Here is a 26287-nt window from a genome sequence, read left to right on the forward strand (position 1 = left end):
ACCAGTTTATCGCTGACTGCTAGTTAGAATGACACATTTCCATGGAGGCGCCTTCACAATAACCCTAGGTTGCTTTCAAAACTGTTTCAAAAAGGTTTTTTAAACTAGAACTTGCCTTTAAATGAATCAGGATATTTTTTTAATCTCTTTTAATGTAGTGTGTGCTTGTTAGTAATGACTTCAGAAATAATCCAGGTTGTAAATGTATTAACATTCCATTGTCAAACCCACTTAATCTGAAATGTTGCTCAGCAACAGTGGTCAATAGCAGGGGCCAGCACTGAATTACTCACAACTTGGGACCACCAAATAAACTACTTCACCTGGATGCTTTGTATTTTACCCCTACCCAAATATAAATATTTCAGTGTTTTTGGTGACCTCTTCTGGCCATTAGTCCACAGCTGTGTGCTGGTGTTTTGCTGGGAGTACAACTGTCTTCATGTTTATTTAGGTGTTATTTTCAGCATTACATTCAGATTACAGGTAATGTGACTCAGTTTTGCATTAATAACTCTTAATAAAGCATTAGCTGTACGTATTAATTTTGTAGTTTTGTGTCCACTGCATTTTTGCCCTTCAGCACCAGTCCCCGATTTTAACTGTCTCACCTTAATGGGCCATTTAGGCCTTACTAGCACTGAGTAAAATCATGCAGTATCAGGAGCTGATCATCTTCAGTGTGGTTTACAGCAGCTAGAATATGGGAAGTTGTTTGACTCAGGTCAAATTGGAAAAGAACAATTGAATTGGTATTATGATAGTTTGTGTTCTACTGAAAGTTTATATCAGTCACAGTACAACATCCTCAGTCCCATCAGGAAGATGCAGTGAGAAATGGGGAAAGCTTAGCTGCTGAAGCATTCATTCTTTTTGTTGTCTTGTCTCTTTCAGTGGATGATGTCCAGGTCTCCTGTTACAGAATTCTATGCAGCTTATACTCTTTAGGAACTGGAAAGAACATCTATGTGGAGAGGTGAATAGATCACTTCTTATTACCTGAGCATATTATTGCCTTCATGCTTTAAATACAAGCACATTTTGAACAGGGGCTATTGAGCTGTTTTTGAAAATGCATGCTTGCCAGTGTGTGTTTAATTAAGGAGACTGCAATCCACATCCGTGTGTGAATTTCATCTGATACTGCATGCATTCATGTTCAAGTTTCAAGTTCAAAGTTATTGTTGTGTACATAGTACAAAGAAATTCTTACTTGTATATCTCCTCAAACACTAGACAATAATAAGAATACCAAACAAAAACACACACAGATACAGACGAAAAAGGCATGTAGCACATGGAACATATATCCACATTAATCAAAGGATACGTGTCTGTGTGCTTATCTGGTTGATATGTCTCTGTCATTCCAAAAAACGGTATATCACCATCAATTTTAGTAATAAAATGCATTGTGTTTGTCGTTCTAACAGATGGCGCCTCACAGGCATAACACTTCTTATATACTCATTCCATACCAAATGGCATATAACCGAGGCATTTTCATTATGTGGGGCATTGAAAATATTAACATTGAGGTCTACATTCATCACTTAGACTTCAACTTGTCTTAAAAGGGTAGCACGGCTAATGTATGTTTATATATATATGTATATACTGTATAAACTGCTTAAAAAAATGAAAGGAACACTTTGAAAACACATCAGATTTCAATGGGAATCTATACTGATATGGACTGGGTAATGTGTTAGGAACAAAAGGATGGCGCATCATTTGATGGAAATGAAAATTATCAACTTACAGAGGGCTGAATTCAAAGATACCCTGAAAATCAAAGTGAAAAAATGATGCAGCAGTCTAGTTCATTTTGCCGAAATTTCATTGCAGCAACTCAAAATCGTACTCAGTAGTTTGTATACCCACCACGTGCTTTTATGCATGCCTGACAATGTCGGGGTGGGGGGCATGCTTCTAATGAGACAACGGATGGTGTTCTGGGGGATCTCCTCCCAGATCTGGACCAGGGCATCACTGAGCTCCTGGACAGTCTGAAGTGCAACCTGGAAGCATGGGATGGACCGAAACATAATGTCCCAGAGGTGTTCTATTGGATTTAGGTCAGGCGAGTTTGGGGGCCAGTCAGTGGTATCAATTCCTTCATCCTCCAGGAACTGCCTGCATACTCTCGTCACATGAGGCCGGGCATTGTTATGCACCAGGAGGAACACAGGGTCCACTGCACCAGCATAGGGTCTGACAAGGGGTCCAAGGATTTCATCCCATTACCTAATGGCAGTCAAGGTACCATTATCTAGCCTGTAGAGGTCTGTGCATCCCTCCATGGATATGCCTCCTCAGACCATCACTGACCCATCACCAAACCAGTCATGCTAAACAATGTTACAGGCATCATAACGTTCTCCACGGCTTCTCCAGACCCTTTCACGTCTGTCACATGTGAAAAGCACAGGGTGATGGACCTGCCAATTCTGGTATTCTATGGCAAATGCCAATCGAGCTCCACAGTGCCGGGCAGTGAGCACAGGGCCGACTAAAGGACGTCGGGCCCTCAGGCCACCCTCATGAACTCTGTTTCTGATTGTTTGATCAGAGACATTCACAACGGTGGCCTTCTGGAGGTCATTTTGCTACCAGTAGTGACACTGACCGTAGCCAAATGCAAAACTAGTGAAAAAACAGTCAGAAAAGATGAGGAGGGAAAAATATCAGTGGCCTCCACCTATTAAACCATTCCTGTTTTGGGGGGTGTCTCATTGTTCCCCCTCTAGTGCACCTGTTGTTAAATCAATATCCCAGAAGTTTCATTGACTTTATGCTACACTTTGATTAAAAAGTGTTACTTTAATTTTTTGAGCAGTATATACAGTACATATATATTATATATATATATATATATATAGTGTATATATATATATATATATATATATGTGTGTGTGTGTGTATGTATGTAAATCAAAAGGAAACAGAAAAACAGATGGTCCCAGATCAATGAGGACTTCCAGGAAAAATTTGGTTTAAATAGTCATTGATGCAGAAGAGGCAGGGCCAATGAGACCAAAATTTGAAGTGAGGTCAGTTGTCTTCCACAGGGGAAGTTTTGGAGGGCTTTGGTGGTTTTATCTGAAGGGGAGTTCAGTCACCTTAATACCTGTAGATAGAAATAGTCCCTGAATCAAATGATGCAAGCACCAGTAGTCCAGATGGGATTAGTGAGAAAGGTGGCTGTGTAGAGTGGCTGAGGTCTTACTATTGCTCTGATAAAGCAGCAAGCATTGTGCACTATATTTATTGAAATGAAGGCAAATGAGTGCCAGTTATATTCTGTGCCACCTTCACCACTCTATGAAGTGCTTTATAATGTTGAGCAGAGCAGGTGCCATACCTGGATATTATGGAGTCAGTAAGGAAGGAACCCACTGTGCATCTGTAGACGTTTATGAGAACAAAAGGAGAAATTTGAGCTGTCCAAAGATATCTGTGGAAGTAAAGGTGTTGGGGAGCTTCCCTGACAAGAGACAAAATTAGTTTATCAATGATGGCCACTCCATAAAATGTAGAGCTGATTACCCTCACCATAGCATCCTCTTTAATGTTGATAGCAGTGCAGTTTGCCTACTGCTTCACCAGGATTTTGGTCATCATTGTTGGTGATCAGGCCTATAATAGTTGTACAATCAGCAAATTTAAAGATGGACATGAAGTTGAGAAGGGAGCTCCGCACACTGCCCTGTGAAGTGGAATACCTGTGTTGAGGGCCAGCATGGGGATGTGATGCTGCCAGTCCGCACATGCAGAGGCCTGTTTGCTAGGAAGTCCACAGTTCAGGCAGAGTGTGCAGTCAGTCCTAAATTGAGTGGTCAGTTTTGAGGGTACAACAGTGTTAAATCCTGAGCTGTAGATTCAGTCATAACTGTTTTTGTTATATATATATATTGTTAAATCAATAATCCTTTTCAAAGCATGCCACATGTTGGGTTCTGTTTTAGCATGTTTGTCTGATGTTTTATTGTGATTACATTTCATTGCACATTATTCACTGATTTCACATTCAAGGATAAAAAAAGTTTATTTTGTCCTTGACATAGCAGAAAGAAATACTGAATAGAATCAAAAATCAACATGTTCATTAGAAACAAAGCAGATAAAAGAGACAGACATGTCTGAATGGATGGCTGGTAACCAAACATTACCATGCTCTATATATGTTTTATCAAGTAGCTCAAGTTGCATTCATCTAGCTACAAATAAATTAACAAATATTTGTGTCCAGCTGGTCAAAGTTAAGAGTATTAATTCATATAATGATTTTCTAGCATAATGTTAATCGTTTGGATACTAAAGTCATTTTCACAGGAAATTTTCACGACCTGCTGTGTTTGCAGCTGCTGGAGACAATTCCCATTTTCATTCTAAAATGCCAAGATGGGTCACAGAGGTGTTTTTAGATAAAACTTGAAAACAACTTCTGCTGCTTTCCTAATTTCATTTTAGTCTATGATTGCTGTTTTATCATGTGTATCCTGAGTGAATTTTAAATCTGTATGTAGCTTAAAAACCCCAGATGTCTGTTTATTATATAGTGATAGCAGAAAATTAAGAAGGCATATGTAGTGTGGATGAATTGTAATCTGTCAAAGATTTGGGATTGGCCCCTGCATTTTGAATTCGCAGAGTAATCACAAAGGATTGATACCAGTCTTGTCAGCTGTGAACAACAAAAAAGACATATGATAAATGAGAGAATGAGGTTTTACAGTATATGAAGGCGGCAGGAAGTAGGGTGCTGTCATCAGGTTGGGATGGATGTGAGGTCATCAAGGCGGGACTGAAGTCAGGTCATCAGGTTGGGACGGTAGTGAGGTCATCTGGAAGTGATAAAAGGTTACTTAGTCTTCCATGGTTCTGTGGGAAGAACGGGAGAAGGTATTAGTACTCTTTTACTAGCCCTTTTCCCTGTGTTTGCATGCCTTGAATTGGACCCCTTGGCTGTCCCCTAATTGCACGTTTGTGACAGTATATATGTAGCCTGTTGGGGACACCACTGATCCCCAAACCTCAGCACAGACATGTCCCGGGTTCACAATAAATGGTTTTATTTAACAAAAGTACCTTTCAAACCACCCAGCACAAGCAAATTCATTCCTTTTCCTTTTCTTTCTCCTTCTTCTCTTTACTCCTCCACTCCTCCCAAATGAATAATTTCCTGCTCCGCCCCTAACTCTGACACTCAGATACAGGTGAGGCAGCTTCTTTTATGGCAGGCCCTGGAGCACTTCCATGCCACTGTACTGCATTACGGAAGCCCCCCCCAGTATAGGGAGAATGTTCCCCTGCAGCTCCCCCTGGCTGCACCCAAGTACCCCAACAAGGCAATACATCATGACTATTTTCCCCATATGCCCTGTGGATATACAAATGGGAGTTTCACCATATGGATGCTTCCATCCCATGTAAAGGTGGAGTACATGGTCCTGGGAAGCTGTCTCTCTTTGACCTTCTGTTATTATGGCCGGGAAACATGTCAGGAACCAACCCGGCTGGGGTGCCTATCCATCCATGACTTTCCATAGTAATGGCTTCCTGGCTGGGCAAGGATCCATCCTTTCTGTGACAATACTATTTATATATGTATATATATATATATATATATATATTTTTTTTTTTTTTTTTTTTGGGTGGGCATCACAATGACGCAATGCTTAGCGCTTCTGTGTTTAGAATACATCAACCTCAGTTCAATCCCATCCTCAGTCGCTGTCTGTGATGACTTTGCATGTTCTTCTCTTGTCTCTGAAGAGTTTTCTTTGGACTTTTTCCTCAAACGCATGCAGTTTATGCTAATTGTCTAATTTGGCTCCATTGTGACTGTGAATTATTTAATTTAATGTATTAACTAAATAAAAAGGTTCAAGCTATTTAAGCATTTAAGATAACATTGAGAATGTTATGTTAGAGAGAAATTCTTTATTTTAAGATTGTTTGGATAAGGGTATCTCAACTCAGAACATGGGTTTTCACTGCAAGTAACCCCTTAATCAGTACCAAATCTTAGCTTTAACTGGACACAGTTGTTAGTTCTTTCAGTTCAAACTCAATAACTGTCATGAAATGTTTCTATGTTCTGTGTTGATGTTGTGTGCGTGTCACTGGTCATGTATTATGTGATTTGATTATAGTGGGCATAATTATTGTTATTGCAATAAGAAATAATTGTCAGAACTTGATAAGAAAGTTCTATGTGAGTAATACTTTTTATTCCTTGAATGGATAAAACAAAGTTAATGTGGAAAAATGTTTGGATGAATTTTTCAAATAGAATGAACCGCTTTGTGATTATCCAAACTCTCTTCATTCTCCTTTACTTCCTTCTGTTTGGCAATCTCTCTTGCTGATTCTTTCACTTTGTCTCATGATGCCATGTTTGGCTGTCTTTGTTTGTTTCTTAGGCAGCGTCCAGCTCTTGGAGAATGTTTAGCTACTCTTGCTGGGGCCATGCCCGTTGCTTTCCTTGAGCCTCATCTGAATATGCACAATCCACGCTCTGTCTTCAATACAAAGACACCCAGAGAAAGAACCAGTAAGTGTTACATAATTGAAAATGTTTGTAGGCAACTGGAAAATGAATACATACTGTGAACGCATATATAACTTCAAATTAAATAAATGATAAACATTGAAAAGCACAGTGTTGCATCCTATTGGCATTATTACTGTACCTGATGTCAGTTTTACTTTATTACTGTAGTTATTTTATTGTTTTACATTACCATACATAATGTGCATATGTATTTTAAGATAAGTGATAACAGACAAGAATGACAAGACCTTTTTCTTATACAATCTTAGGGACATTCAAAACTTGACTTGATGTTATTTTGGAGGGATTAAGTGGATAGGAATTGGAAGCTTTGTGAGACTGAATGACCTGTTCTCGTCTAAATCTTTCTAATGTTTTAATGTTGCAATTGATTCTTTTACGTTCTTCTGATTTATCTTGACCGGGCATTCTCAACTGGACCTTTGAAAGCTTTTATTTCAGTACTGTTCTTTCTATGAGTTTTCCTCTTAGTTTTCTACCATTGCTTTCACATGCATGTGATGATCCTTCCTACTATTTTATCACTGCTCTTTATCACTTGTTTCCATTTTCTCTGGGTCAACCTTAATGTGTACCTGCACATACTATACGTATTTCTTTTTAGAGACAAAATTCAGAAAAAGGAGTAAAATATACACACACTCACAGAAACACTCACTTTTATTCATATGGGGCCTGTTTTTATCCACCTGTTAATCTAACATGTATGTCTTTGGGATCTGGGAAAGCAGCAGGAGTACCCACAGAGACATAAGCAGAAAGTGGAGAGTCCACACAGACAGTACAGTTAAAATTCTGTTACAACGAATATCTTTACAATGCCATTTTCATTACAACAAATTATTTTTATGGTCCCAACAGTTTCCCCATATGACAGAGTCTATCGAAATCTCATTAATACAAAATACATTCAGCAGATACAACAAAGTGCCCAAAAGACCTTGAAATGCAGCTCAGTTGTGCACAATGATCCCCAAACAGAAACATTGTAAAACATTTTTTCTTTCTTCGAACAGTGCCCCTACTGTTTTTTTGCTGTGTTTGTTTTCTGTGGTTTTCAGTGATACCTTTTGCTTATTGCTCATCAACATTTGAAAAACATCCATTGGAATTTAACTCATTGTCACCCTCCTATAGAAATGGCAGACACGAAGAAACGACAACAGTTCACATTAGAAAAAAAAAACTTGAAATTTTTGTGGCCTCTCGATTCCGGCAAAAAGAAAAAAAGATGTTGCCAGTGAATTCTGAATTTCTCCATCAACATTGTCAACTTTCTTGAAAGACCAAGCTAAAAATGAAGAAAAATCTCGGGTTGCAAACCTTACGAACTGCTGCATTTAAAGACGTCGAAAAAGCAGTTTTTATGTTGTTTAGTGATGATCGCTCAAGAAACATTCCTATTAGTGCGCCACTCATTCAAGAAAAAGCAAAGTCACTGTTGTGAGATTTCTAAACTCTGTTGGGACCACCCCTAACGGGACGACATGCTGAAGAGCGTCCTGAAGTGCGATCACCCCGTCTGTGGAAGAGTATTTATCTGTTGCCAGGGCAACAGCAGGCTCACAGCTCTGCTGTGTCTCGCTGCCAAAGCAAACAGAAAAGATCTCGATGGGTGATGCAAGGAACATTGTAAATGCAGGGAACAGGATTACTTGGCCACTAACCTAGTCACAATCCTGCCTGACTGCTGTGTCTCTGTATAGGAGTGTGGTAGATCCCACTACAATAAATAACCCTGCTGTTCCTGTTTCAAGCTGAATAAAGCTGCTTTTGCTAAAGTATTGATACTCAGCCTCATGTTTTGGGGTGCAAGACAGGGACTTATAGCGCGACCACGATCTTTTAGGATTTGCTTCCTCGGCGCTCCGCTGCAGCGCTGTGAGCCTACTGTTGCTCCGGCAACGGACAAACAATCTTCCACAGATGCAGCAATTGCTTGCATGTCGTCCTGTTGGATGGGGGGTGGGGGTGGGGGCTCCGAAAAGAGTTCAGAAACCTAACAATATGAAGAAGAAGAAAAGGATGATTCAGCTTCTGATTGATAACTGCGCTGCCCACAACATGCTTCCACATTTAGATAACGTTCGTGTTGAATTCCTCCCACCCAATTGCATGGCATTGCTTCAACCATTGGATTTGGGCATCATTCGCACCCTGAAAGTGCATTATCACAAGGAAATGCTGAGAAAAATTCTCATCAGCATAACTTGTAGACAGAAGGAGAGGAAAATTAATATAAAAGAAGCTATTGAAATGATTGCAAATGCCTAGACGCAAGTTAAAGAAAACACTATAGCGACAAATACAGAATCTCACTACTACAAAATGTTCATTACAACAAAATATTTTTTAGGTCCCTGGTACTTCGTTGAAACGGAATTTGACCTGTATTTGAAGCTGGTAGGCAGCAGCACTAACCATTGGTGTTGACAGTTGTAGTGAAAAATGGGTGCAGTCAGAAACAGGTCCAAATCTAGTCAGGTGATGCCTGACCAAATTATACAGATACAGCTAAGTCTAGTGGTTTGATGAAGGACAACAGTCAGGTAAATGTGAATGAGTGTGCAAGTTGCATGGGTAAAGTAAGGAGTTGGGCAACTAACAGAAGAGAATTAAGAGGATGGTTTACATATTATGACACAAAAAGTATAAATGTAGAAGGGAATAATTTAATGTAAAGTGGCATAACAGTGGTTTTAAGTGTTACGTTTATTTTTATCACAGAAAACACCGCAGTGGACATTACATTTTGCCACATATTGACATGTTTGTTGTTTTACTGTAAATGTAATTGTAGCTGTGTCTGTTTCCTTTATATGGATACTATGCACACCTTTATGTTGCTGCCTTCCGAAATCTGTACACAGGTAGATCATTCTGTGTATCTGTCCCAAACAAGCTGTAGTCTAACTGAAATAGTTCTAAAACTTAATATGAAACACTTTTAAATAAATAGATTTATTCTTATGGCTGCCTCTAAGTTTTAGAAAGCTTGATAGATTGGTGTAGCTGCCTGTAAACAACATTAAGGCATATATACAGTATTTACAGTTAGGGCTGGACGATAAAACTATAGAGATAATTATGACGAAATAACTTTTCCCCAATAGAAACATAAGACATGGTTGATAGAAAGCCGATATAACTCATTCCATGTACGTTTTAACAGACAACATGAAAAGCCAATGATAATGAGAATAGCACCATGCCAAACCAATGTGGTTGGAATAGAGTTACAGCCACATCAATTTAGGTTGATGCCTGCAGCACGGAGCTGGTAGCAGTACACGTACTAATGAGCATACTGTACGTCAGGAGTGGAAGTGAGATAAAAGATGAAATGATGAAAGAAAATGTTAACTAAAACTAGAAATTCAGCGTTACCCAAACAGACAAAGCCCAAGGCTCAAAAGACATGGACATTATTGAAAAGAAAGTTCAGAGGAATTCAGCAGTTTGGAGATATTTTGGCTATTTAAAGTCCGAAAAGAAGCAGAGTAATACACACTTCAAATTGTGTTGAAAGCATTTCCCACAAAGACATAATACCACTAATCCTTTGTACCATCTGAAGCAGTACCATCCTTTAGAGTATGCACAATGTAAGACTTTATAGTCCCAGACCCAAGCAAGTGCTACACTAATTAAAGATTTCTTGTGCCTTTCTTTTTTTTTTGCTTTGGAGCATAAGCTGACCACAATTGAGTGAATATGTCAGTTTTGTTTATGTTCTTCTTTGTTTTACATTTGAAAGCTGCTTGAATTTGTATTGAGGATATATACAGTATGTTTTTTGTCTATGTATGTGTAGGTTTGTTTCCGAACCATTTAAAACTGTTTGAATATATACAAAGTAAAGGATGCAGTATAGAGGTATTTTTTTTTTAGATTTTATTTTGGATTAATACCTACTTTATTTATTTGGAAATTACCAAATAATTTACTTTTTGTTCTCCTGTAACACTTGAAGCTTTTGATTGGTCAGAAATAAGATTTTAATTTATTATATATACCTATATTATCTGTCTATTATATTAAAAAACTTTTCTGTGATACTCAGCCTTGATCACTCCCCTCCACAACACTCACCCAATCGTTACTCTTACTGTGCACATTCTCTCTCAGTACCACCCCTTGACACTCTCAGTGCTAACTCGCCCTTCAATGCATTTGTTTATAATGGCCAGGCAGAAAAGCAAATTATCGGTTCAAGAATGTCAGATTTTTGACTGTGATAGAAAAAGAGCGTCAAGAGCTGATAAAGAACATCGACAAAAAGAAAATGAACAAAAAAGAGTTGCATATAATAAAAATTAAGGACAAAGAGAATCATCCAATAAATAAAAAAGAGAAAAATATCCTGAACAATATGCAAACAAATGCAAAAAAGCTATGTTTATAGAATGTAAGTTAGAGGATAAAGTAATCAATATTATTCGTTGGCATTTAAAATAGACAGTTGTAGTAAAATACCATATATACTCGAGTATAAGCCGACCTGAATATAAGCCGAGGTACCTAATTTTACCTACAAAAACTGGAAAAACTTATTGAATCGAGTATAAGCCTAGGGTGGGAAATGCAGCAGCTACTGGTAAGTTTCAATAATCAAAATAAATACCACTAAAATTACCGTACATTAATTGAGGCATCAGTATGTTAAATGTTTTTGAGTATTTATTTCAAAGAAAAACAGTAAACTAGCTCTGTAAGTGGAGAAGAGGGTCAACATAAATAATAGGGTATCTCACTCGCTCGCTCTTTCTCTCACGCGCGCATGTGTGTGTCTCTCCCGCATGTGTGTGTCTCTCTCTCTCTTGCGCGTTATTTAATGACACTTGCCTATCACTTGACTTTATTGAAAAGAAACCCTGAAAAAATTGCAACTGATCGTGCAGCGCCGTTATTTAATGACACTTGCCTAACGCTTGAGTTTATTGAAAAGAAACATCCTGAAAAAGTTACAACTGATCGCACAGCGGCTCTGTTTAATGATACTTGCCTAACGCTTGACTTTATTGAAAAGAAACCATGAAAAAAACTGCAACTGCTAGTGTAGCGGCGCTATTTAATGACACTTGCCTAAGACTTGACTTTATTGAAAAGAAACATCCTGAAAAAGTTACAACTGGTAGTGCAGCAGCGCTATTTAATGACACTTGCCTAATGCTTGACTTTATTGAAAAAAAACCCTGAAAAAATTGCGACTGATCGTGCAGCGGCGGTATTTAATGACACTTGCCTAACTCATTTCAGAAACATTCTAAAGGGGAGGACTAAACAAAGCTCCTTGGATAGGTTTCTATTGAAACGCCTTGAGAATGAAAGTGAGGAAAGCGTGGCAAAAAAGAAAAAAAACTAGTGAAGAAGAAAATTTAGCAAAAAGTTAAGCAAAAGTGAAAGAAAAAAACATTACAATACGCTAATCAGCTTCGCCAACATCTGTTTATTTCTTGAGATTCTCTTTTATGTATTAGGTTTTATTTTGTTTGTATACAAATAAATACATTTTTCAAATGTTGAAAACATTTAACAAAAAATTGGGGTGGTTTTTTGGGGGCTGGCACGAATTAATCTCATTTCAATTAATTTCAATGGGGAAAATTGATTTGAGATACAAACATTATGACTTACAAGCTCAGTCATGGAATGAATTAAACTCGCATCTCAAGGTACCACTGTATATTGAACAATTATTATAAAAATAAAGTTGATTAAATCGGACTCTGCAGCTGCACAAATAAAAAAAAAATCGAGTATGTGTTCAGGTAAAGTACCACTTCCAGTTGATGGATTTGGCCCAAAAGTTAATACAGAGCTACAATTTTGGTGTAACAACCATATGCCAAATTTCATCCATCTATCTAGTTGTGTTTTTGAGTTATCGTGTTTACACACACACACATACATAATTCCAAAAAACTGTATTTTCGGACTCGGGGAGTTCTAAAACGTCAAAATTCATCAAAATCTTGAGGTCGAATTTTTTTCATAATTACTATACTTTATCTATACTTCGTATAGTTCATATGCAAAGTGGCAGGTGAATTATTGTCAACCAAAATTAGGGACCTGATAATTAAACTGAAACGTTACTCACTCGATTTTTCTGTCCATACGGTAAAGTTTTTGTTGACCAGCACATTCCGATTTTAGGCATTTGAATTACATCTTGATATATAAAAAGCACAAAGAAACGGCAGAACATAAATCTCTTTCTATTCCACATGCTTTACACGCCCGTATTCAGCTTGCTGTGTCACCGCAAATGCTGTGTGAACCCCCTCCCTCCTTCACAAGCCGCCGTTCACTGGATGAATATATGCGGGCGACTCGTGGTAGATGACTGTCAGTTTTAGAGTTAAATGTTATAAGGGTTAAAAACTAACAGCAAGAATATTCATTCAAAAACTAAAACTATTTTTAGTAAATTATTATTTTATTTCAGTTAGTCTTTCCAGCTACTGTAATAGTTTTGTTTAGTTTTAGTTTTTCATTTCGGTTTTGTTAATTATTTTATTTCAGTTTACAAAAAAGTTTTTTAATAATAGTTTCAGTTTTGATTTTAGTTTTCGTTAACTATAATAACCTTGTGGCTTGGTACTAAAAATTTGACTTTGGTATCAATGCCAGCTTTCCAGACCTCAGTACCGGCACCAAAATTGTTCAGAAGTAAATAACAGATAACTCGAAACCCCCCAAAATCCCCGTCCAGCCTCCCTGATGTTCTGCACAATTGCTCAATACACATTGCTGCCCTCTTGATCAGTGGAGTTTTCTGTGAAGTAATAAGGGCTCTTCCCTGGTGAAGTCCTGATTGTGTCAAAGAGCATAGAGAGTATCGATGGAAGGGGAGATGGGGGTGGGGGTGGGGGCTGGGTAGAGTGTGCTGTGAGAGGAAAGGTGACATTTACTTCCAGTACCGAAATCCTGAAATGTTGTTTCTGTACCTTTTTAAAAATTGTGTTTTTTGGTACTTTTCCAGGACCTACAGTTAGGTCCATAAATATTTGGACAGAGACAACTTTTTTCTAATTTTGGTTCTGTACATTATCACAATGAATTTTAAATGAAACAACTCAGATGCAGTTGAAGTGCAGACTTTCAGCTTTAATTCAGTGGGGTGAACAAAATGATTGCATAAAAATATGAGGCAACTAAAGCATTTTTTTAACACAATCCCTTCATTTCAGGGGCTCAAAAGTAATTGGACAATTGACTCAAAGGCTATTTCATGGGCAGGTGTGGACAAGTCCGTTGTTATGTCATTATCAATTAAGTAGATAAAAGGCCTGGAGTTGATTTGAGGTGTGGTGCTTGCATGTGGAAGATTGTGCTGTGAACAGACAACATGCGGTCAAAGGAGCTCTCCATGCAGGTGAAAGAAGCCATCCTTAAGCTGCGAAAACAGAAAAAACCCATCCGAGAAATTGCTACAATATTACGAGTGGCAAAATCTACAGTTTGGTACATCCTGAGAAAGAAAGCAAGCCCTGGTGAACTCAGCAACGCAAAAAGACCTGGACGTCCACGGAAGACAACAGTGGTGGATGATCGCAGAATCATTTCCATGGTGAAGAGGAACCCCTTCACAACAGCCAACCAAGTGAACAACACTCTCCAGGGGTTGGGTGGGCGTATCGATATCCAAGTCTGCCATAAAGAGAAGAGTGCATGAAAGTAAATACAGAGGGTGCACTGCAAGGTGCAAGCCACTCATAAGCCTCAAGAATAGAAAGGCTAGATTGGACTTTGCTAAAGAACATCTAAAAAAGCCAGCACAGCTCTGGAAAATCATTCTTTGGACAGATGAAACCAAGATCAACCTCTACCAGAATGATGGCAAGAAAAAAGTATGGAGAAGGCGTGGAAATGCTCATTATCCAAAGCATATCACATCATCTGTAAAACACGGTTTAGGCAGTGTGATGGCTTGGGCGTGCATGGCTGCCAGTGGCACTGGGACACTAGTGTTTATTGATGATGTGACACAGGACAGAAGCAGCCGAATTAATTCTGAGGTGTTCAGAGACATACTGTCTGCTCAAATCCAGCTAAATGCAGTCAAATTGATTGGGTGGCGTTTCATGATACAGATGGACAATGACCCAAAACATACAGCTAAAGCATCCCAGGAGTTTATTAAAGCAAAGAAGTGGAAAATTCTTGAATGGCCAAGTCAGTCACCTGATCTTAACCCAATTGAGCATGCATTTCACTTGTTGAAGACAGAAAGGCCCACAAACAAACAGCAACTGAAAGCTGCTGCAGTAAAGGCCTGGAACAGCATTAAAAAGGAGGAAACCCAGCATCTGGTGATGTCCATGAGTTCAAGACTTCAGGCTGTCATTGCCAGCAAAGGTTTGTCAACCAAGTATTAGAAATGAACATTTTATTTCCAGTTATTTAATTTGTCCAATTACTTTTGAGCCCCTGAAATGAAGGGATTGTGTTCAAAAAATGCTTTAGTTGCCTCACATTTTTATGCAATCGTTTTGTTCACCCCACTGAATTAAAGCTGAAAGTCTGCACTTCAACTGCATCTGAGTTGTTTCATTTAAAATTCATTGTGGTAATGTACAGAACCAAAATTAGAAAAAAGCTGTCTCTGTCCAAATATTTATGGACCTAACTGTATATACTGTACAACCCTAATTGAGATAGACAGATACAGTAGATAGTCACCATAGTAGTAATGGTATTGTCATATGTACAGAATGCAGTACATTTCTTACTTGCATGTCTGATACATGGATAGAAAGATTTCCCACTAGGGATTAGCCAAAAAAAGTATTTTAAGCGTTCACTTAATTTAATTAAAAAAATCAAATTAACTGTATGAATCCTATAATTTTAGAATCCTGTATCACCCACAAGAAGGCAATGTAATTATAGTCTGAATCTTAACAGGTTGGTCTGATGGTTCTGAACAATTTGCATTTTTGGAGCAGCTCCCATAGGCCCTAACACTGAGGAAGTTACATTAGAGAAGACATTGTCAAGTCCTCAGTAGTTTTAATGCACACTTGTTTACTCTGCTGGCCTAGCTCTCATTCTCATGGGTATGGGTTGATTTGTTTTGAACATATTTTTGCTAAACTTGACTTGCTTGTATGGAATGTTATTTGATTTTTGTTGTTAAAATCTTATTTGCATAAAGACAAGGGCAAGGACTTTTATAGCCTACAGTACATTTATCACAGAAGCATATAAGAATTGTCCAGGATATGTATGAGGGAGTGAGGACACAACAAGACCAAATCCAATGTAGAGTAGGTCTGCACCAGGCATTTTCTTTAATTCCTTACCTCCTTGTTTTGGTTAAGGATTTGTTGAGTCATGGGATAAAAGACCAATCCTCCTGTTGCAGATGGGACATTGTGTTGTGTAGCACCAGAAAAGATGAGGTGGAGAGGAAGTTGGAAGTATGAAGATAAATAGGAAGAAGAAAGAATATATGAGGTTTAATGATGATCAGGATTCAGAAGTTAGCCTGCAGGGAGAGCTATTGAAAAGCGTGGGTATGTGTAAATATGTAGGATCAGTTGTAGCCCGAGATGGAGAACTAAATGCAGAGATATCTCACAGAGGATGGAGCAATTGGAAGAAGGTATCAGGAGCATTCTGTGATCAAAGAATTAAGGCAAAGGTTAAAGGTTAGGTTTGTAAGACCACCAATGATGTATGGAGCTGCGCATGGGCAGTAAAGGCAGCACAGGAGTGGAAGCTGGATGTGGCAGAAATGAGACTGTTGAGATGGATGTGTGGAGTTACAGAAATAAACAGAATAAGAAATGAGACAATCAGAGGTACAACAAAAATGTCTAAGAAAGTACAGGAATGTAGGCTGAAGTGGTATGGACATGTGATGAGGAGAGTCAATGAATATGTGGGCAAAAGAGTGATAGAAATGAAAGTCCAGGGTAAGAGAAAGCGAGAGAGGCCAAAGCGGATATGGATGAATAAAGTAAAAGAAGATCTGAAGGAAAAGAGTTTGACTGGGTAGGAAGTGCAGGACTGAGCTGTTTGGAGAAGGTCAATCAAGAACATTGACCCCACATCGAAGTGGAAAAGATAAAGAGGAAGAAGAAGAGGTACATTTATCACAGCTATACCTTGTTATTCAGGCATGTTCAAACAAGCAATTTTTACTGTCCACTGTTATTTCTTTACCGTCTTTCAACAAAACATAAATAAATAATGTTTCTTGGTTTTGTCAAATATTTTTGGGACATTAAATTCAAATGGCAGAAACCATGGGCTTTTTAGAAACTCAGGAAGTTTTGTTGTATTTCCACAGCAGGAACCATTTGTAGTTCCTGGTAGATAGTTCCAAGGTACGTCCTTTTTGTTCAACAAGGGAATATTGTGCTGATTGGTTGACCGCAAGCACTGGCACCATCTTACAAATATTCTAGTAGTTTGGACTTTGGAGAGTTATCAGTTTGTACCACATCACTCTTCATAGTTGCAGCTGACTCCATGAATTCTTTTAAAAAACAACTCAAAACTCATCTGTTCAGGAAGGCTTTTAGCTCTACTTGACTTTATTACCTTTCTCTCAGTTTACTTCTTTGTCAAGATGCCAACGTAACCTGTATGTGTGTGCTAGACCATCAATTATGTTGTCTGTTTTTTTTTCAGAATTTACTGTCTTAATCTTCTTTATTTATTTATCTGGTTTGTACAATGCTATATACTGTATACCCTGCTGTTCTTTATTATATACTGTAAGTGCCTTGAGCATGGGAAAGGCAATATATAAATAAAATGTATTATTATTATTATTATCTGTGGTGCAGGATAATAATTTCCCCCGTCATGTTCACACTGAAGCAATAAAGTTCGGGAGACCCCCATGAACTCCCGATCACACTGCACTTCACACCACATCACTTTTCATAGCTGCTTTGCTGGTGTACTGTGCTATACACTGCATCAAACAAGTAAGTGGAGGGAAGGGATCTCCCATGAACTCCTGAATGCACCTCACTTCACACCATATCACACTTCTTTGCACATCTCATATTTTGCTTAAAGATTACAGATGGTGTGTGTTTGAAAATGTCCAGGTACCACAAATCATCCATATCGTTCAGGAAAACTAAGTTCCTGCTCTGGCAAAGCGCCTAGTTTAAATTGTGTAAATTTCGTTAATTTGTTGAATGCAATTTGAAATATTTGAATAATTTTTAGACACATTCTAAAGTCAAAGAACAGAATCTGAGCCTTTTTTTCTGCAGAATTATTGACTACAAAACTGATTTTCCCTTCATCTACCATATATTGACAAAAAAATCACATTTAAAAATGAAAGTTGATAGCTAATAAGGACACTCCTGTGAAACCCAAAAGGCATTTAGATTACTTATTCAGACCCAATCAGCGCCTCTCTCTCTGATGCTCAAGCACAGTTAATGTCAGTGTTTTTTTTGCCTATTTTTTGTATATTCTGTATATATGTACATTATATATTCCTGTCTTAACCTCTGCAGTTTTAGGTATGCCAGACACAGTTGAGGAGATGTGCCCTGAGATGCCCAGGCTGGATGGTTTAATGAAGGACATCAATGATATGGCGGAGTCTGGTGCACGCTACACAGAAATGCCCCATGTCATCGAGGTCATACTGCCCATGCTGTGTAATTACTTATCTTACTGGTGGGAGAAGGGGCCTGAGAACATTACAGAAAGCAGTGGCCCGTGCTGCACTATGGTGACATCTGAACACCTCAGTGTTATTCTTGGGAATATTCTTAAAATCTTGAACAATAACCTTGGGATTGATGAGGCCTCCTGGATGAAGAGAATTGCTGGTAAGTTTACTGATTCAGTGAGAATTATAATTTTGTATATACTGCTGCTTTTCTATTATCATTTAGGATATTACTGAGGAGACATGAACCCTTTCTAGAATCAGGTAGTGTGGCAAAATCTTCAGAAGTAGAGCTGCATGCTGAAGTTATAAGCATTCAGACAAGCAGACCTTTATAATGATTAGTGTTATAGAGCAGGCATGTCAAACTCACTACCATTGGTGGGCCGCTTCGACTGCCATACGTGCGTCAGCGGGCCGCACTGTAACATACTTAAAACTTTAAAAAATGTAACACTTAAAGTTTAAAGAAAAGCAATTTATTTCCATACAATCTCCATACAACAGCGTACAATTAGAGTCTTAGCCTCTTAGCTAGGTCCTTATATTATTATAATTTATTCATTACATTATATTCATTGCTTATATACTGTAGGAGTTTTACAGTGTGAGATCTATTTCTTTTGTCCCGACACTTGGCATCTCTTGTTAGTAACCAGCTTGTCAATATCAGGCTTGAAATCTTGTTCAGCTGCAACTTTTATGAGGGATGAAAGTTGCTCGACGGTAAGTCTTGAGCGATGTGGGGTTTTGGTAGCTTTCATTAACAAAAACAATTGCTCATAAAGGTAAGTGCTTCAGAACATAGACAGTACTCTTGATGCCAACTTACGGATCTGCACATACGAGGGTGGCAGGTAAGCATACAACTGGCACACCAACTTCATTGTGTTTTGCCTTCAGAATAGAATCTGACTGCAGTTCAATCAACTCCATTTGGATATTCTCGGGCGCATTCTCAACATTGTAAGAGTAGGGTGACGTAAACAGCACAAAGTCCTGTTCATTCATTCATTGCTCAGTAATTCAAGTTGGAAAACAAATCCTCCAATCAAATTTTACTTTACTAAGTTTACTTCAAAGTTTAGATTGTAAAATAAGCCAATATGCAAAAAGTCCCCTGACCTACACTAATTTTACAAACTCAAAATCACAAACATTTGTTAATAAACAACTCCCCAACTTCTCACGTCCACTTCAGATTTTCAGCTGTAGTCTGCACTAACTGTTTGTTACAATACTAGCACAAAATTACATAAAACTAGAGCAAAAAAAAGTGAAAATATGCGAGCTATTACTACTCGTGATGGTCAGTACTGCCCAGTGGCCAGTCTCAGCAGCCCAGCCAATAGTGTAGCCTGCCAGGGGTGGCTCTAGGCTCGTGGTGGCCCTGGGCAGAGAAAGAATCGGTGGCCCCTTCGCCCGCCAGTGTCAATATGGTATGTTATGCACGGCGGATGGCCACGTCAGTTGCGGACACTGCATAGCCGCCTTGTGCTCATGTCACGCTTCTATATGCGCGTGTCCGTAAATTGAAAACTAAGTGGCAGCCCATGATATTCTCATCACGGCAGAACGTTATAATACTACATATAGCTTACTGCTCTGACTCGAGCGACATTAGTAAATACAGTGTACTAATTAACAAGAAACACAATATTTTTCGGCCACATTGCCGTCAGCTGTGTCGTTATTTATTTTCTCTTTCTGTTTTATATTCAATATATATTGGCGTGGCAGCCCTGTGTAGGTGCACAGTTTGCACATGCCTAAGGCCGCCCCTGCTGTCAGGCTGCTGCAGCCTAGCACTTCAGTTGGACAAGGCTCGTGGCTATACTAGCGGATGACGTTTCCGGTACCGTAATGCCTTGGGAAACGCGCTTTTGTCAGAAGGCAGAAGTAAGAAAAGTCAATAAGTAACGCTGAAGACGCAGAATGATTCAATCACAAACGATAGTAATCATTTTGTGCAAGTTTAGTGCTAACTAGAATCTGTCATGAGGGCCGCACAGATTTCTGTTGCGGGCCGCATGCGGCCCCTGGGCCGCGTGTTTGACATGCCTGTTATAGAGCGTCTCTGTTTTAGTCTGGTCAGAATTATCTACAATCTTTCTCTAGTGTAAATTTTCAATACACCTTCTCGGTAAATGGTAGTCTGTCAATTAATTCTGTTCTGCTCTTTTACTACCAACAGAATACTGTTCAGGGCAGATTGTCTGTTTTCATTTGTGTATCTTTTAGTCGAAAGACGTCTAAAGAAGCTGTTACTTTTACACTGAAGACATCCAGTGAAAGTGACTGCTTCTTAATATGGCAGATATGGAGGAATTACTAATAGTTCATTTTACTGTTTTTTTCTCTGTACTGTCTTGTACACAATGTCCAGTATATTTCTTCCAGCTTCTTTTGTTTTTTACATGTGTTATTTCTCATCACAAATTTAAGTTGCAGGGTATAAAATATTGTTGACAGCAGCCTAAACTGCAAATACTGCACATATTTCCAATTGATTTGCAGCCCAGTATTCAAATCTAAAAGCAAAGCAATTATTATTATTATTTTTATTATTTATTAATTATAATAGTAATAATAATAATAATACATTGTTTAACAACAGAGCCTGCAATACTTTAAAAATAGACTTGCATCTTGCATAATTACACAAGCACAAACAAGACACTATTACAATTTGAAGGTTTGACCAGGTTGGTACAGTTTCCGTATACTAAATAAAAGAGAAATTGAAAGTGAAAATGAATTTCTTAATGGATTCAGGAATGTTTTGGGAAAAGAAGTAGTAAAAGTAAAATGGGGATCAGGCATGATTGAAGAGGAAAAGAAGAAAGAGTTGGAGAAGGTTGGACAATATAGTTTCTGTGAAAAAACTAAGGTGAATACCAAAAGAGTGGACATTGAATTTTTTGAGAATAAAGATATTTTTGGTGTTTATTATTTTTATTAGGCAAGTGTATTATTGACGGATAAGTGAGGCTCAACACGTTTGTTACTGGTTGGTCTACTCTGGCACCTTATATATTGGTGCACTCTGCCTTCTGCCACTTACCAACCAATGGTGTCTTACTTCTTCTGCAGTTGTTCTTCCTTTTGAGGTGCGACCACTCAGTCTTGTCTACCCCTGCAAGGATGAGCAAGTGGCAGTCTCACCCTGCACCACTAGGCACCCTAGTATTTACTTTATTACTTCAGTAACAGTACATATAAGATATAAATTGGACACTGTGTTTATTAAAGTATAATAGTATCAATAGAAGAAAGTAAATTTAGAAAATAAAACACATAGCAAAATCTTGATATACATAGTTTTAAAAAGCTTATTGAAAGTCAGCATATGTCAAACGTGGATCTTGTCCTGGTCGGTCGGTTATTTGATTCAGCAGTCGGTGTTATGCATGAACCACATTCTCTGATGTCCAGATGAAATGGTCACTGATGTTGCTTCCTATGTTGTTGTTTTTTGGTCCTCAGTTGAGCCATATGTATGTTAAAATGATGTGTGGGCATTCCTGAGCATGTGATATACACACATATGATTAGCTTGCTGTCCTGATGATGGATGGCACTGCCCAAAAGCTTTGCTCCTGTACTTATCTGTATAGTTTCTTACTGTCTCCATTCTTTTTATCATCAACCTTTAAAACTTGTGTGACTCTCTTAAGACTAAAAGCACCATTAATTCTTTGGATAACAAAACAGATGCATTAATGTTATAAATTACTGGTACAGTACAGAAATAATATACGCATGTATTTGGGTCATAAATTATTAGTCCACCAGATAGGATGCTTTCAATGTACAACTGCTTCACTACATTAGTTAGTTAAATTGCTACATGCACACATCATGCGGGGTATTATGGCACTTCTCCTGTGTGTTCCAAGGGTTCAGAAGAGCATAAGGTGCCACCATCTAAGCTTGCATCCACTATTACCTGGCACATGTAATGATATGATTGGTGATGCAATGAATACTATAGAACTTATAAAGAACTGAGGGTTCCGCCAGTTACCTTACCAGCAAGCCAGCCACCACTTAGAACCTTCAGTTCTGCCAAAGTTAGTTTGCCTTGTTCTGTCTGCCAGTTCCCTGAGAAGTGACAACAGGCAGCCAATTTAAACTGACAAAAAAACAAAAAGTTAAGTTTAAATATGCAACATTGGCCCTCTTAAAAGGAAACTAAAATAAAGTCTGTGCATCATATTCATCACTTTTGAGGTTTATTATGTCTGTCATGTCAACACACATTATAAAAACAGCTCAGTGAAATGAATAAATATATAATAATTCAGGTCACTGAGCCATTATTATAATATATTACATTATAGCTCTAGTTTAATATTGTTGTAATATTCTGTGTGAAGTTGTCATTTAGCTGTTTGGCTGCATTTCCCCACTTTATAATTTTGTCATCATTTTCCAGTTTCTCCAAAATGCTGCATATGCATGGGTCAAAGTTGCTATAAATATACACATGATCCTCTGTCAGGTTTTCTTTTCTTTTCAAGCTTTATAAATGATGCATGGTACTTTCTTGTCTAGCAGCCAATTTTTATGTCATTCTAGCTTACTGTAGTCATGTATCACTTGCTTTCAAACATCTGAATTCTAACACTCCGTTTAAGCTTTAGCCAGTGGTCTGTAGTCTTTGAGAGCTTGTAAAAATCATAATCCTCCCAAAATTGTGAGAATTGTCAAGAGCTATAAAGATACAGCTATCTTAAACAATCATTTCAGAACTGTTAAGAAATGTTTTACAGAAATATGGAGAAAAGAAAAGAGAACACCTTTATGTGATGGTGGAAAACATTGGCAGACCTACCTAAACTGACTTTTAACAATTTGAGAAACTGGAAATCAATTTTCGTAACAGCTTAAACAAAACACATTTTTAGAGAAAGTGAGGGTTGACTCTGAGCAGTATTTTTTTATATTAATGTTGCATGAAATGTAGCAGTAATAAAGCACAAAAAATATGCTTTTCATAGGTCCATTATCGAGTGGACTGAATCACATTTTAATGGTCTTCAGTTCCCTTTTAAAAATAGACGCTGCTGCATTTAATACTACCCTGATTTGTCTTAATATGGAATCTTTGTTTAAGTAATAAACATTTCAGTTCTACTTTAATTTTGTAACATATCTTCCTCCCTGTGTCACTATAAAGTCTCTTTGTAAGCTGCCGCATGTACCAACCAGATATTGAGATGCAGATTAGTGATCTTTCACTCACTGTTGTATCTGACACAAATTTGTGACTTGCCTTGTAGGAGATGCCATTGCTATAAGCAGCTTACTTTTTGCTGCACACACTCCTAAAACTATCTGAAAGTGTTTCATAAATAATCGCTCTGTTTAATTTGCAGTGTACGCTCAACCAATTATTAGCAAGGCTCGACCTGACTTGCTGAAGTCTCACTTCCTCCCAACACTAGAGAAGCTGAAGAAGAAGACAGTAAAGGTTGTAGCTGAAGAGGAAATGCTCAAAGCAGACAGCAAAGGTGATACCCAGGAGGCGGAGCTCCTTATCCTCGATGAGTTTGCAGTACTCTGCCGTGACCTCTATAGCTTCTATCCTATGCTCATCCGTTATGTTGACAACAACAGGTAACAGCAAGCCTCACCAATCACATTTGTTTTTCTGAGTGTTTGTCTTGGAAATCAAGGTTATTGTCATTTGTGTATAACTCAGTGAATTTTTTTAGCTACAGCACAAAAACGCATATTAAAAGTATAGAGTGCAACATTTGTATACTACACACACACACACACACACACATATATATATATACAGAGAAGGAGAGTGAGAGAGAGAGAATACAGGAATACACATAGCATTTGTTCTCAAGACTGACTTTTCAGCAACCCTAATGACTTGTGGGTAGACATTGTCCTTAAATCTACCGCTTCTGTGCTGTGTGAAAGAAGAGAGGAGTGAGAATTGCTGAGGTTGTTAGTTATCCTCTTTGCTTTTCTAAGGCACAGAGTGTTGTATATGTTCTGAACAGAAAGCAGATGGGTGCCAGTCATATTCTTTACCACTTTAACTACCCTGTGAATCGATGTTAAGCCGAGCATCCGGACCTGGATGTAATGCTGGAAGTGAGGATGGACTCCACTGTGCACCTCTAGTAATCAGTGAGAATAGGTGGAGACATGCAAGCTGTCCTCAAACATCATCAGAATTAAAAGCTCAACTGAAGTTTCTTGTCAGGCACCAAAATGTAGCGTGCCCACTTAAGGACAGAGGTGATGGTATATTCCAAGAAATTTAAAGCTGTTCATTGTCTTGGTAACTTCTTTCTGCCTCCGGGAGTCTATAACCAACTTCTTGGCTTTGCTGATAAATAGATTGTTTTCATCGAGAATGTGATGCTTACATTTTGCACACATTTGAGGTCCATTGGTTAGGAAGTCCAAAACCCTTTTACTGATGGAAGCAATAAATCCCAGGTTGAGGAGTTTGATGTTCAGCTTTGACAGTACAACAGTGTTAAATCCTGAGTAGGAGTCTTTAAACAAGACTCTGGCAGAGTAGATGTCTCGGGATAGAATGAAATTGAAAATAATATGGCATTCTTTGTGGAAACACTTATCAATCACAGTATACACAGTGGAGGTGATCATGACTCTCGGGAATATTTTGTTTAATGTTTTCCAGAACCAATTCCTCACATTCTAATTGTCCACTTGTCCACTTTTGTTTTCTGAGGCACAGGGATAATTGCAGTCCTTTTGAAGCAGGCAGATTCTCTCAGAAAAATATTAAAGTTGTTAATGAAGACATCGGCTAACTTATTGTTAAAGGTTTATAAAACATGAAGTGAATTATCATCAGGATCAGATGCCTTATTGACATTAACTCACTTAAAAATCCTTTTTGCATCATGCGTGGAAAAGAAAAAGGATGAATGATGTGATGTTGCAAACAGCTGAATCACAGCTGCCTACTATTGTGATCAAAATGAGTGTACAGTAATCCCTCCTCCATCGCGGGGGTTGCATTCCAGAGCCACCCGCGAAATAAGAAAATCCGCGAAGTAGAAACCATATGTTTATATGGTTATTTTTATATTGTCATGCTTGGGTCACAGATTTGCGCAGAAACACAGGAGGTTGTAGAGAGACAGGAACGTTATTCAAACACTGCAAACAAACATTTGTCTCTTTTTCAAAAGTTTAAACTGTGCTCCATGACAAGACAGAGATGACAGTTCCATCTCACAATTAAAAGAATGCAAACATATCTTCCTCTTCAAAGGAGTGCGTGTCAGGAGCACAGAATGTCACATAGATAGAGAAAACAATCTCTAGCAAACAAATCAATAGGGCTGTTTGGCTTTTAAGTATGCGAAGCACTGCGGCACAAAGCTGTTGAAGGCGGCAGCTCACACCCCCTCTGTCAGGAGCAGGGAGAGAGAGAGATAGAGAGAGAGAGACAGAGTTTCTTTTTCAGTCAAAAATCAATACGTGCCCTTCGAGCTTTTAAGTATGCGAAGCACCGTGCAGCATGTCGTTTCAGGAAGCAGCTGCACAAAAGATAGCAACGTGAAGATAATCTTTCAGCATTTTTAGACGAGCGTCCGTATCGTCTAGGAGTGCGAACAGCCCCCCTGCTCAATCCCCTACATCAGGATCAGAGAAAGTCAGCGCAAGAGAGACAGAAAGTAAGTTGGGTAGCTTCTCAGCCATCTGCCAATAGCGTCCCTTGTATGAAATCAACTGGGCAAACCAACTGAGGAAGCATGTACCAGAAATTAAAAGACCCATTGTCCGCAGAAATCCGCAAACCAGCAAAAAATCCGTGATATATATTTAAATATGCTTACATATAAAATCCGCGATGGAGTGAAGCCGCGAAAGGCGAAGGGATCACTGTAAAGGCATAATGTTCATTAGGAAGACAAATGTAAATGAAATTGAATTTGTTTTTATTTTTTAATTCTGTCAAAGTTTTCATGGATCAGTACTGCTGCTATCCTCAGTCTCCTGTTTACCCCTATACTCAGGTTTAAGCACTTTCATTGGTTTTC

General features: G+C 38.4%; 1 protein-coding gene across 1 annotated transcript in view; it reads left to right on the forward strand.

The window, feature by feature from the left end:
• Positions 1-26287, forward strand: part of ryr3 (ryanodine receptor 3) — a 535616-nt gene that overhangs the window by 390769 nt on the left and 118560 nt on the right. Inside the window, exons 65-68 of the mRNA XM_051920096.1 lie at positions 895-976; positions 6429-6559; positions 18079-18399; positions 23621-23861. Of these exons, the coding sequence (XP_051776056.1) occupies positions 895-976; positions 6429-6559; positions 18079-18399; positions 23621-23861 (775 nt within the window). The remainder of the gene's footprint in view (positions 1-894; positions 977-6428; positions 6560-18078; positions 18400-23620; positions 23862-26287) is intronic.

This window comes from Erpetoichthys calabaricus, chromosome 16, assembly GCF_900747795.2.
Source record: "Erpetoichthys calabaricus chromosome 16, fErpCal1.3, whole genome shotgun sequence".
Taxonomy (NCBI): Eukaryota; Metazoa; Chordata; class Cladistia; order Polypteriformes; family Polypteridae; genus Erpetoichthys; species Erpetoichthys calabaricus.